General features: G+C 40.2%; 1 protein-coding gene across 1 annotated transcript in view; it reads left to right on the top strand.

Annotated features, from left to right (window-relative positions):
- The window catches only part of LOC131960517 (pleckstrin homology domain-containing family A member 5-like), a 241,091-nt gene that overhangs the window by 150,921 nt on the left and 77,207 nt on the right, over positions 1-12,963 (top strand). The window contains exons 4-5 of the mRNA XM_059325753.1: positions 215-298; positions 10,606-10,659. Coding sequence (XP_059181736.1) covers positions 215-298; positions 10,606-10,659 — 138 coding nt within the window. The remainder of the gene's footprint in view (positions 1-214; positions 299-10,605; positions 10,660-12,963) is intronic.

The following is a 12,963-nucleotide window of genomic DNA, read 5'->3' as shown; positions in this document are numbered from 1 at the left end:
TGAATGAGTGTGTTTGTAGTGTGATCATGTACAGGAAGATGATTGTTTATTGATTGTTTATGACGATAGTAAAGTCTTGTGTTTCTTTGTGTACGAAATGTGTCTCCCTTCTGCTCTCTGTCCATTTCACCTTTGACTGTTGTGGTGTTGTTGCCTTGATTAAATGCTCTTTCTGTCTCTCCCTTTTTGCCCCTTCTCTCTCCATCTCTTCCAGTCACAATGAGCGAAAGGTGACCTGTAAGCACCCGGTGTCAGGTGTCCCCTCCCAAGACAACTGCATCTTTGTCGTAAATGAACAGTAAGTCTCTCTGCAGCACTGCATGCTTCTGATTGCAAAGGTCAATGGAAACACTTAAAGATGGATTCATTCATCAAACCACTGATGTCAGGGAGTCAATGTACTGTATGAGTGCTGGTCTCCAGGGACTTGGATATAGCAGACCAGACCTACTTAGACCAGAACCAGGTCTGGAGCCCAGACAGTGCAGTAATAGTGTGATGGTATTGCAGCCAAGTGTCTTTGTATCAACGTAAGGAGTGTAGATGCAGTTTCTTCCCAAAATATTGAGTGTTTCTCTCAAGAAAAAATGCAATGAGCCGGTGTGATCAATCAAAGCCTTTAGTTACACGGAGAGAGTCTCAGCAATCTCTCTCGACAAAGTAAACTTTCTTCCTTATATACAGAGTTTCAGTCTTACATGATCAAAGAACAGGAGGAAGTTAGATGATGAAGTGATTTAGACTTATTTAAGTGAGTTAGCATACAGGAACCAGACATTGCAAAGTAGTGAGAGAAACTTCAAGGAAACAATAGAAACGTGGATTGGGAACCAGTTTAGATACTTGTCATGCAAATCAAATTGTCTGCCCATTTGTTCATGAGACATGATTTTAATTCACTGTGCTCTTGTGCTCTGTTTATTGTTTAAATATCAAGAATCTAATACTATTTTTCCACAGGAGACGATAAACAGGACCATAAGTCCAACCTCCATAATTTCTACACTGTTAGAATTTTGTTATCACACAAAATACAAATCCTCCCTCCTCTCCAAACAAAGAAAAGTTGAATCTCATTTAATTTTCCCTCTGGGCTACCGTATGATCGAGATGGCTGGACGACTCTCATCCGAATGTGTTGTGGCTGCTCTTAGTGATAGAAGCAGCTGAAAACACAAACAGAACATGCACGGGTCTTTATTTATTGCACAGACCCTGATAGCTGAATATGAATACTTTATTTGAACACATAGTCCACTCCAAAGGAATGTGAGCAGCATCTACATTTTTGTAGTCACATTTGTTTTGGGTTTGTTTTGTACCACTTCTTCTCATAATTTTTCATATTTCAGTGAAATCAGGAGTTATCAGAAGTCAATGGAATACACACATCCATACATCTATTTAGGAATCATAAAAAAATAGCTGTTCCTTATAACTTCAAGTCTTGTCTTTTACTTATCACATACAGACTTTTTTCTTTTGTGTAACAGTCATCCAGGTGATTATTGTGTGGACTCTGTGAGCAGGAAGAGCTAAAGGCCAAAGCAGCAGCTTCCTGTGATACAAACGTGCCAGAATGTAAAATAGGCTCCAGGATTGAAGCATTGAAAGAGAGGAAGAAAAACTACTGGGAATAATGAATGCAGATTTTGCCTCCTTGTAGTTATAAGACATGTATGATAATCATCTATAATCAGCAGACATTAGGCTCTTACAGTATTTAGGTGATATGATGAAGTTCAGCGTGCATACAGCACTGCAAAAAAGCCAACTTGAATTTTTTTGGCCTAAAACAGTGATTTAAGTTGGTAAAACTTGGAAACATAAATTATTGACATTTAGGGCAATAATGTAAGTTAGCAGAACAAAGCGAGCCAGTGTTATGCTCAAAAACAAGTTTGTGAGTTGTTGTTAATTATATCTTTAAGTTGGGGTTCAAAACAAGGGACAATAGTTCTGCTAGCTCTTATTTCTTTGTTGTGAAATGCGGGAAAGCGGTGAAATTCATTAGCGAAAGCGGCTAACTGATGCTAGCGGCTAACTGATACATGAGTAGCCATTAGCGTATCAATGCTAACTCAAAATTGACATTTCATAGCGGCATTACTGCACGGCATTATTGCAGAAGTTAGCATAAGTAAGGATTAAAAGTTATTACAATGTAAAATTAGTGTTTAGTACAAACTCCAGTTGAGTTGACAAAAATCAGAATTCAGAGTTGAGCAGACTCAAAAACAAAACTTAAAATATTTAGTTTAATTGTCCAACTTAAAATTTTATCGAAGTTCCTTGAAATTTTGAGTTCACCCAACTTTTCTTTTTTTGCAGTGAGCACAGCTTCATCTGCTGTGTCTTTAACAGTGGTGGTGAGGAGGCATGGCCGCACCATCTGTAGGCCATGTTAAAGCTCTGAGTGTTCCATGACTGTCCTTTTGTTATGTAATAATCAGAAGCACATGAACAGAGCATCAGTGTGCAGCTGCATGGGTGCCCACACTGAGCGCATAATGACTGGGTGCTTGTCACAGTCCCCAGCCTGCTTTTCATGACACAAAATAATCATGGCAGAGTCAGTCACGCCTCCGTGCCCATCCATGCTACATAGCTGAGGGTTGTAGTTGTTTTCCACATGCAATACATTATTCGTTGTTTCACTGTCTGATCCATACTACCTCCATACACAGCCCCGTGTCTGTTCCTGTAAGTCATGCCCTCTCTCCTCAATCAGCTTACATAATCTCTATGTCAGTCTCTTTCTCTGACTGTATAGCTGTCTGTAAAATGGTTAAAAAAAAAAAAAAATTATAAATGTAATCCAGCTCCTGCACAAACACTTTTAGTGGCAAAACATAAAACAAGAAAGAAAGAGAAAGAAAGAGAACAAGATGAGATCAAAACCTAGTATACGGCCCACAGCTTTTTGTCAATGCAATGTTGTGGGCAATTTGTTACAGGAAAAGTTAATGTTAGTGTATATAATGTGACAATTTTGGATATAAGTAGTTATTATGCTTTTGTCCCTTTAATACAAACAAGTAATAATACATTTAATTATATAATAAACCCTACGTCCATTACTTGCACGTCTCACAGATCAAACCGCATGTTTTTTTACACATCAGCCTTTTTGGCAGACCGAGTGCAGCTAGCAGTCCCACCGACGCCTCCCACACGACCGGACAGCTGGGGCTGTCCGAAGGTATTACAGTCGCCGGACAGAGTGAGGGGGAGCTCACAGACAGACCGGGAGCCTTGATTAAATCAATTAACATCCAATTAATAAGTTTAAAACACATACAGGGGGGTATCTGTGTGATCAAACAGCTGTCTGTACAGATTACGCTTCACTTAACGCAACGGAAGATGGAGTCAGTGTGTATTGCACGATAGAACGTATACGTGCCGATCACGTCTCCCTGACAACATGTTTAAAAACAGTGTAGAAGTATTCCACTTAGTCAGTCAGTCAGTCAGTCAGTCACATACAGACCCATTTGTAGGGCTAATCTCAATGGTCAGCCAGAAAAAAAGAAAGAAAGCATTGTGCTTGGGCCCCTAAAAATCTATTCTCACACCACAACATCCACTGCAAACAGACATGGACCTGGATGCATTTCAATACTGAATTAATTTTGAGCATTGAAAAGTATTTAGTGTTGAAAGTTTGCAGTACATTTCCTCTGGGTCTGTTTACAATGTGTCTGATTGTCCGACCGTTTATGTGTCTTCCTCCCTTGATGAGTACAATCTCATCATAATCAATATACCGCGATTACACATGTTATAAGAAACAGGTATCATCCTTTAATCAGGGGTGTCAAACTGGACCATGAAAAGACCATGTGGCTGCAGGTTTCTATTCCAACCAAGCAGCACAAATGAATGTGACACAAGAAATTAACTGGGTGAAGACAGTTGAGGTGATTGGATAAGATGAGTCAGTGTGCTCCTGCTTGGTTGGAATAAAAACCTGCAGCCACACCAGCCCTTTCATGGATCAGTTTGACACCTCATGCATGCGTTAGCTGTCTTGTCTCTAAGCAGAATAGCTCCTGTTTGACACTGTTGTCACATAACTGACTTTGCAGCGTTGAGATCCAATGTTGGATAGTAAACGCATCTTGCTCTTAAGTTTCTAAATTGTGTGTGACTCACTGAGGGTGCAGTCTGTGGATGCCAGAAATGATTGGACTGTTTCTTTTCATCTCTTTGTCTGGCCATCCATCTTAATCTCTCATCTATTTTTCATCTGCTCTCTGTTCCTTAAATCCATCTTTCTTTCTGTCCCTTTGCCTATTTTTTTTTTACACCAGCCATGCTACAGGCTCACTAACTGAAACAGAAATCTCTGAATGTTTTCCCTCCTTTGCTCTCTGCTGTCAGAATGACCAACTGCTGGATGCTTCCGACCCATCAACTCTGTAAGAATTGTGTATGTCATCTGCAGATTAAATCCCATAATAAAGAAATGACCTTCTACTTCCCAGGAGACAAACAACAGAACGACAAAAAGTCAAGTTGAGGGGGCTAAAATTGAATTTAGGACCGGAGCTTTAGAGAAAGACAAACAAACGGCAGCAATTACATGCACCACCTCCAAAAGAGTCTTCAGGATGGTATTTTGGTCTGTTTTAGTCTCTGAACTGTAGAGCTGAGACACCAGTCCCACCACACACACACACACACACACACACACACACGTGCACAGGCACACACTGCTTTAATGCTAACAAGTTCAGTGGAGCTGCACAGCAGAACTCTCTCTCTCTCTCTCACTCTCTCTGTCTCTCTCTCTCTCTCGCTCTCTCTCTCTCTGTCTCTCACACACTCACTCTCCATTGCTTTTTCCCTCACCCTATTCATCTCCCATCCCAATTATCTCCTCTGTCTGTGTGTGTGTGTGTGTGAGAGAGAGAGAGAGAGAGAGAGAGAGAGAGAGAGAGAGAGAGAGAGAGAGAGAGAGAAAGAGAGAGAGAGAGAGAGAGAGAGAGAGAGAGAGAGAGAGAGAGAGAGAGAGAGATGTAAATGAGGTGTGCATGGTTTGTATTTTTAAACTTGTTGAGCTGAGAAAGTCACAGGGAATGAAAGGTGTTTGACTGCGGCGAAGCTGCTAATGAGAGATTCACCTTGTTCCGCCCCAACTGGCACAAAGATGACAGGTGAAAGTCTAAGTAAGTCGAAGGCATGATGAATGTTATTAGACCTGCAGACACCCAAGCTTGGCGTTTGTGACTGCAGGGTTCATTACGGCTCATAGCAAAAAAGTAATGAAAGTATTGATCGGCAAAGTCAAGATGTTCCTATTTTAGAGCCTTGCCTGATGATGAGCTCCTGGTAAAACTCTAATGTAGAGTGTGTCATGAGGGCAGGGCTAGAGTTAAATACAGTGAGGGGAACAATTCATAAAAAGATTGCACAGCTTTTGCAGCTGCTAAAAATGCATAAATAAGGCAATAAAAAAAAGTATCCGCAAAGGGTGAATTACACCCCTAACCATGCTGTCAGGCAAAATTTGTCTCAGTGCTCTGGATCTATTTGCATAAATTTTAATGAGGTAATATAGGCCTACATACCTTTGGTGCAAAATCAGCCCCCTCAATGCAAATGAGCCTGATTGCAAAGAAGTCCAGTTCACAAACACCAGCTCAAATAGTCCCATGCAGTTTAAAATACTAAAATACTAGCGTCTTCAGAGAGTTGGTGGTAAATTAAGTGCGTTAAGTAAATTTATCAGGAAAATATATTAGGTAAACTTAAAAAAAAAAAAACATGAGAAATGAATGAAAAATAAGGTTAGCAAGCATATGCGCTCACATACGGTCACTGTGTGAAAGTGGACTGTGTGTGTGTGTGTGTTTGGGGAGGGGGCAGAACATACGTTTATGTCCTAACCAATCGACTGGTCTGACTCTGGAGATTTAAATAATCGATGTAGACCCGCTGAAGACACACTTATCTTTGCAGTTAAATGAGCAGAGTCCGATCTATTAAAAAAAAAGGACAGGCCCAGCTCCAGTACGTGTCAGATTGGGAGGTATTCAGGGCTTCAACCCTCACAGCCCACACTTTAACCTCTAGTGCATTTATACTCTGCCACTTGGATAATAACAATCATGTGTAAAAAGGAGGCATAATGTGAAAAACAACATCGGTGGCTGTGCTGGTGTCTGTGTGATGATACCAATGAGAGGATAAAATGCAGATGAAGTACAGTTTTAGTAACTGATGCATTTAAAGCCCTATCATAGGCCTTAATTCAGAACGATGCTGTGTTATACAGACAGATTTTTTCCTTTGCAGCTAAGTTATCATGGTGGCAGCTATTTTTTTTTTGCCATGAAAATCAATCGCAGAGTAAACAGTCTAAAATACAACATTCATGTTACACTTAAGTGATTGGTCAATGTAACGCCTTGTCGGATGATTTATCATTACAACAGAAGTCCAGCCTGGTTAAACTTTTTTTCCTCACGACCTTGCGTTATTTTGATGGGACCTCCGCATTGGCACCTTCACTGCACCAATAAACTGGCTGCATTGAAATTAATGAGAGGTCTGTGTTTTTTCTCACAGACTGTTGGTCTGAACACAGCCTAGGTACATCACATGACCTGCAACTCCACTGTGGCTAGCATGCCCAAATGCCACACAGAAGACCTGCACAGGACTTCCCAGCAGCTGCAGCAAAGAGACAGTTTTCAAAAGCAGGAAAGTTGTCATTATATGTCATCAGCTTCATTCCTCTCAAACCTTCAAATAAGTATGAAAATAAATGAGCAATAGCCCTAAGGTCCCCCTACAGGCTTCGAAAAAATGTTCTCTGTATAAGAGAGCTCCTCAGGTCTAACCCAACAGACTACAGAGGGGATTCAAGTGATCCTCGAGGAACTTTGAAAACCAGCTTTGCTTGGTTTCATTTTCAAAAACTGCTGAATGTGACTGCACAGGTAATACTCATACTTTATTCTTTTCTCTCTGGTGTTTGGACTAGATGAGTGTGTTTGAAATACAGAGACTGTTTTTCTCATTTTGTTAAAATTGGCATTAAATATATTTTTTTCAGTCAGTCTCTTGCAAAAAGGAGACATTTAGATCACATTTCAAACAGATCAAGAGATTCAGTAAAATCTCAAATGCTTGATTTTCTGATTTTACATTTAATTATGTAAATACATTCACAAATGACTCAAACTGTTTGACCTTGCCCTTGGGCCAGCCAAAGCTAAGGCCCTCTTGATTAAAGGCCACTGAGCAACAGTAACACCCATCCAGTCAGAAGACACCTGTGTGTGGACACTTCTGTTTGAGCTCCATCAGTTTGTTCTCTCTCCAGCATGAATAGCATGAAGCACTGAAGCAATGTTGCAACTGGAGCAAACATGGTGAAGTTGTAATGTTTTCTTGGAGGCCTATTTTTTATTTGAATCAACTATTGAAAATCTTAAGCAATAACTACTGGGCTTTCCACTTTGGATTTTCTTCTTGGTACAAACATGATATTAATCATATCCAAATCCCAGAACAACAAAAATAGAAGAAATGCATGTTTACAGATGTTCTCAGAGCCTTGATGCAATCATATGTAATCAGAACGCAGCAAACAGTCAAGCCAAGTTGCTTGATGCATAAACACACAGTAAGGGAATACTTCTAGCACTCAACTCAGCAGCCATTTATCTCCCCAGGACTACTGAATTACCTCACTCACCTTCCCCCATGTTTCTTACACATCAACATCACTGTACTAGTCTTATGAACTGCTTCATTCACTCCTTTTACATTTGGCACAGGCATCAATGGTGCACAGAGAATGATTTCTTCTTTGGTATTTGCCTGATTTGTATCCAGTACCAGCTTGAGGTTGACATGAATTGTTTTTGATCTAGCCCTATCATGAACCAGCATTTTTCATAAGTTCAACACAAAAGTCTACAGAAATAATGACATCCCATCGGCCTCATCGCACCAATTAGAAGATGTTAGTATGCTAGCATGATAAAAACATCAATGAGAGATGGGATACACCCTGGACAGGTAGCCAGACTATCACAGGGCAAGCACTTTGAGACGGACGAGCATTAATGCTCTCATACACTCCTATGGACAATTTAGAGTCACCAATTTAGGTTTAGGGCAAAAAACTTCCTGGTTAGACATTATAAAAGAAAGTTTAAACAGTAATTTAAATGTACATAAATTCTGGAAGTGAAGTAGTTACGAGGGTGACGTGAGTCCCGGAAGTTACTTAAACAACATGAAGTATGTTACAAAACGTAATCCCCAAGACGTGATCGACGGAAGTTACATAAAAAAATGTATGTTAAGTAAAAAGTCACTTACTTTTGTTTCCACATGGGACATGAACCCCGTTCACCCATCCACCTAGATTGTGACATCCGCCATTTAAACTCATCACGCATGAAACTCATCACCGACGGGGCGTCCCAGTGGCTCACACTGGTAGAGCGCGTACCAGTAAGGCTTGCTGGGGCGGACCCGGGTTCAAACCCGGCCTGAGGTCCATTTGCCGCATGTCCTCCCCTCTGTCTCCCCCTTTCTATCTGTCACTTTCAATAAAGCATGAAAAATGCCCAAAAAATTATCTTTAAAAGAAACTCATCACCATCAATCATAACTGTTACATCTGCAAGATGGTGGCGGAGGACAGGCGAAAACCTAAAAGTGAGTCTGATTTTGCTGCACCTTTGAGGGCAGACCAATCTGAGCTTGTAGCCCTATTATGTGGGTGCCTGTGGTTCAGTTGGTAGAGCGGTCACCCACTGAGTGGAGGGTTGTTGGTTCGATCCCTGACCATGGCAGCCTACATGTCGAAGTATCATATAGCAATATGCTGAACCCCAAATGGCTCCCAAAGCTGCGTTCATCGAATGAATTCCCAATGGTGGCAGGTGGCACCGTTTAGGGTAGCCTCTGCCACCAGTATGAATGACTGATAGCAGTCTGTAGTGTAAAGCACTTTGAGTTGATGCAAAGTGACTAGAAAAGCGCTATGTAAGTGCAGGTCTATTTACCATTTATGATAAACATTGTACCTCCTAAACATCTTCAGCACGTGCTGAAGAACAGCCACAGAGACAGCCTGAGACACAAAACAAAACAGCCATAATTCATATGGGGTTTTAGTTTCCTTCATACATGCCGTACAAACATGGACACATGCCCTGAAGAGAATTGGTTTGTATGACATGTTGTCCAACCACATCTGAAGGAAAAAGTGTTTTCTAGTTGTTCCAAATGGCAAAAGACCAGTCAGTCAAAAGAAAAGGGCACACAGTTTATCAGATTCTAAAAAAGTTGGGACATTGCCTTGAATGTAAATAAAACAGAATGCAATCATTTGCTTTTCCCTTGTGACTTATATTTAAAAGAAATGTGTACAAAGAGAATATACTTTATTTTTAAACTAATAAACTTCTGTTTTTGTAAATGTGCCCTCTGAAATCTGATGCATGCTGTTTCTATTTACATTTTACACAGCATCCCACGTTTTGGGAATTTGTACTCGTGTAAAGAATGAAAGCAGAGCTAGAAAGAGAAGTTCAAACCCTGCTCACTTTCTCACCTCACCAAAACTGGGTAATTGGTTGGTAAAGTGATCCAGTAAGCTTCCATAAGTTTTAGATTTTATTAGAATTAATCTGCACTGTCTGTCCATGCCCCTGCTGACATATACTAATCAAACTAAACAAACATTGATGTTTATCCAAATGTGTTTTTTTTGTCCTTTCAATTTTACACACACTATATATATGAGCAATACATTCCCCTTCTTTCCCTTGTTAACAATCTCTTGCCTTCACATCTCCCTAAAATAAATTTGATCTCCTTCTGCACTGCTTGAGGCTGCTACACAACTCTTCAGCTATTCAAATGTCATTCACAAAGGAGAAGTTTAAATTAAGAGATTCCTAAAACCCACATCCAGAAAGTTTGCTTTGCAGATCCCAGGGGAGGTTTCCTTCCTCTCATCTCATTAGAATGTTCCGTACGGCTGTGCAGCTCCTGCTTTTATTAATGACTCTCTAGTTTCTTTTTTTCTCTATTTTGTGAAATGTTCCACTCAGTAATATCTGCTTCTGTTCATCCTCCTGATCTTTTGTTAATAGCCCTAACAAGTTTAGAGGGAGGAGTTTTTCAAAGACGTGTCAAGCTCATCTGGCTTGACTCTGACCCTTTCTGACATCCTGCTTTTCTCTATCTCTCTTCCTGCTTGCTCCATCTGTCTCCTTTCTTAATTATTTACAGATTCTGCTCAGACATCTTCAGTGTCTGATTGTACAAACAGCAGAAAGATAAGAAGTTGGGAAAACAGAAATGATCATATTGAGTAAATGAATGATCAAAGCTCTGTGTCCGGTAAATGTTTTCACATCCAACAAAATATATTTTAGCCGACTCAGCTCACCTCCAGTGACGTGACAAGTGTTTTCATTCACGTGTTGTTTTATGTTTTACCTTTTCTATTCTTAATGTTATGATTTCTGTCATTATTTATTTCATGTAGTATGACCCAATGTAATTGAAAATTCAAAGCCTCCGTTTCATTTGTCATTCTGTCTCCTTCCCTTGTTCTGTTTCTAGCATGAGTTGTGGAAAGCTTGTCCACCCTGACAAGCCCTTAGAGGCTCATAGCAGGTAATGATCCCTCACATCACTGAAAGAGCTGCTTTGGCTTCAGCTTCCCTGTCAGCCTTGATGCTTTGAATTCAAATTTGCGCTTGTTGTGCTGTTAGTAGTGGGTAAGTTTAAAGAACAGTTCACATCTGTAAAAGTAGACTTGTCATGGTTTAAACTGCACAATTATTTTATCTGACTTCAAACTTGCACAGTGTTTTAAAATATTCAACAGACTGTATACTAGGGCTGGGCGATATGGACCAAAAGTCATATCCCGATATATTTAGGCTGAATATGGATAGACGATATATATCCCAATATTTTATTGCAAAGTGAGAGCTAATTTTCAGTCAAAGCCCAATATGACATGTCACAAGTAGTTTTATTGAAACTGTTAATTTAAGTGAACATAAATACTGTATAACAGCAGGAGTACCTTTTTAAAAAAAATCAAAATATATATATATTCATAAACACAAATTGCACATTTAAATAAAAAAATATCTTGAATAAAAATAGCCTATGAAATAAAATAGGCCAATCTTTTTCTGAAATAAATATATTTATATGAGAAAAGAATAACGAACATTACAAAAGAAATTAATTTGACAAACCCTAGTAAGGGCAGCATTTATATATATAGCAGCTTGTCTGGAGCAAGGATCACAGCGCAAATTTGAACTATATCGATATAGAATTAGACCATATCACATTTTAAAATACATCAATATATTTTTTATATCGAGATATCGTCCAGCCCTACTGTTTACCACTGAAGTTGTACCAGTTATCCCTACAGCTGTGTAACTACATGATAATGTTATCAAGTCCTCATGCTAGACACCTTTTCTCTCATTTTATTAGGGTTCAAGCCTTAAAGCAGTTATCATTACTTGTGCTGGTTATTATTTATTGTCGTCTTTTGCTGCAGCTCAAATTGTCATGAGCTGGAGTGAGCTTGAAACATGACAGAAACTTGGCAAAATAACTGATAAATGATAAACGATGTGCAAATGCTTCTCAAGATATATGTGCCAAATCAACCCCCTTGCTGGCGCTGAAATTAACGCCCAATCCAGTTACAAAGACTAAGCCAATAAAGATTTGAAAAGTTTAATGCATATTGAGGATGGAGAGCCGAGATGATGTAGGGGAAGATCAAGGTCATGGATGAAGGGATAAGGCTCAATGGATGAAGGAATGGGGCTGACAAATGAGAGTTGATGGGATGTATGTTGGTCCTTGGGATCGTCGATGTACGCAAGTTATGTTTGGAGACAGGCAGGAATTTTAATCATGTAGTAAGGATTTGCTGAGGCTGTGGAAGTAGCTTTGATCAGGGGGATATGCTGAATTGTGATGTGATGTGCAAAAGTGGTAACAAAATAAAAGAGCATGTGGCTGCTTCCCTGTCCGAGGCAAACAGGTTGACATGAGGCATGGTTCAACTGAGTACTTTCTGAGTACTTTTTGGAGTGTTTTGGCTACGCCCACTAGTTAGTATCTCTGCCTCTGTTCCCATGAAGGTACTAACCAACGGGGTTTGAATGTGACAACAGACCACCACAGCAAGCAGTGTTTCCAACTTAGGGACTTTGTCGCTATATTTAGCGACTATTCAGACCCCTCAAGCGATTCTTTTTCAAAAAAGCGACTAGCAACAAATCTAGCGAATTTTTCTGGTGTTATTGGAGATTTTTGGAGACTTGTTCCTCTTCTTAACAGGTAGCAGGTGCCATCCCAAAGCACTCACAAGTGGCCCAGTCCTCCCCCTGCAGTCTCTCCCAGCTGCAGTCAGCAAATAAGGAGCTGTTAACCCCGGTCCAGTTTGTACCAGTCTGCAAATGAATCACGCATGCGCAAAATTGCCGCTCAGTAGCGGCTTAGAAAGTATTTACCCGAGGCAGGTACTTCCTGAGCCGCTAACCGGTGAAGTTGGGCGGATCTTGGGCGGATCATCTCTCCCAAGCCACACCAATAGTGGCTCACTAGAGGGAAAAGTAACTAATGGAAACCCGCCTATGGTTAGGAGTAGGTTGGGCGTAGGTGTTAGTCTAATCAAGTATGCCATTGGGTTAAGGTAGACTGCGGTTGGTCTTGTTGTATTTGAGGTGTTTGATGAGTGTTAGAGGAATAAATGGAAATGCCAGACATGGTTGCCTTTTGAGATGATGGAAGATGAGGGTAGGAGGACCAAACTGCAAGCAGTGACAAAAGCCCACGTGGATTCTGAGACTTTTTTTTTTTGACATTGCCTATGATCACACACAGTTGGTTGCAGAATATCAATTTAAGATTTGAGGGCAGAAATGGGCATCTTAA

This window comes from Centropristis striata, chromosome 22 (assembly GCF_030273125.1).
Source record: "Centropristis striata isolate RG_2023a ecotype Rhode Island chromosome 22, C.striata_1.0, whole genome shotgun sequence".
Classification (NCBI taxonomy): Eukaryota; Metazoa; Chordata; class Actinopteri; order Perciformes; family Serranidae; genus Centropristis; species Centropristis striata.
The sequence above is the reverse complement of the archived record's forward strand: the minus strand, read 5'-3'. Positions and strand labels throughout refer to the sequence as shown.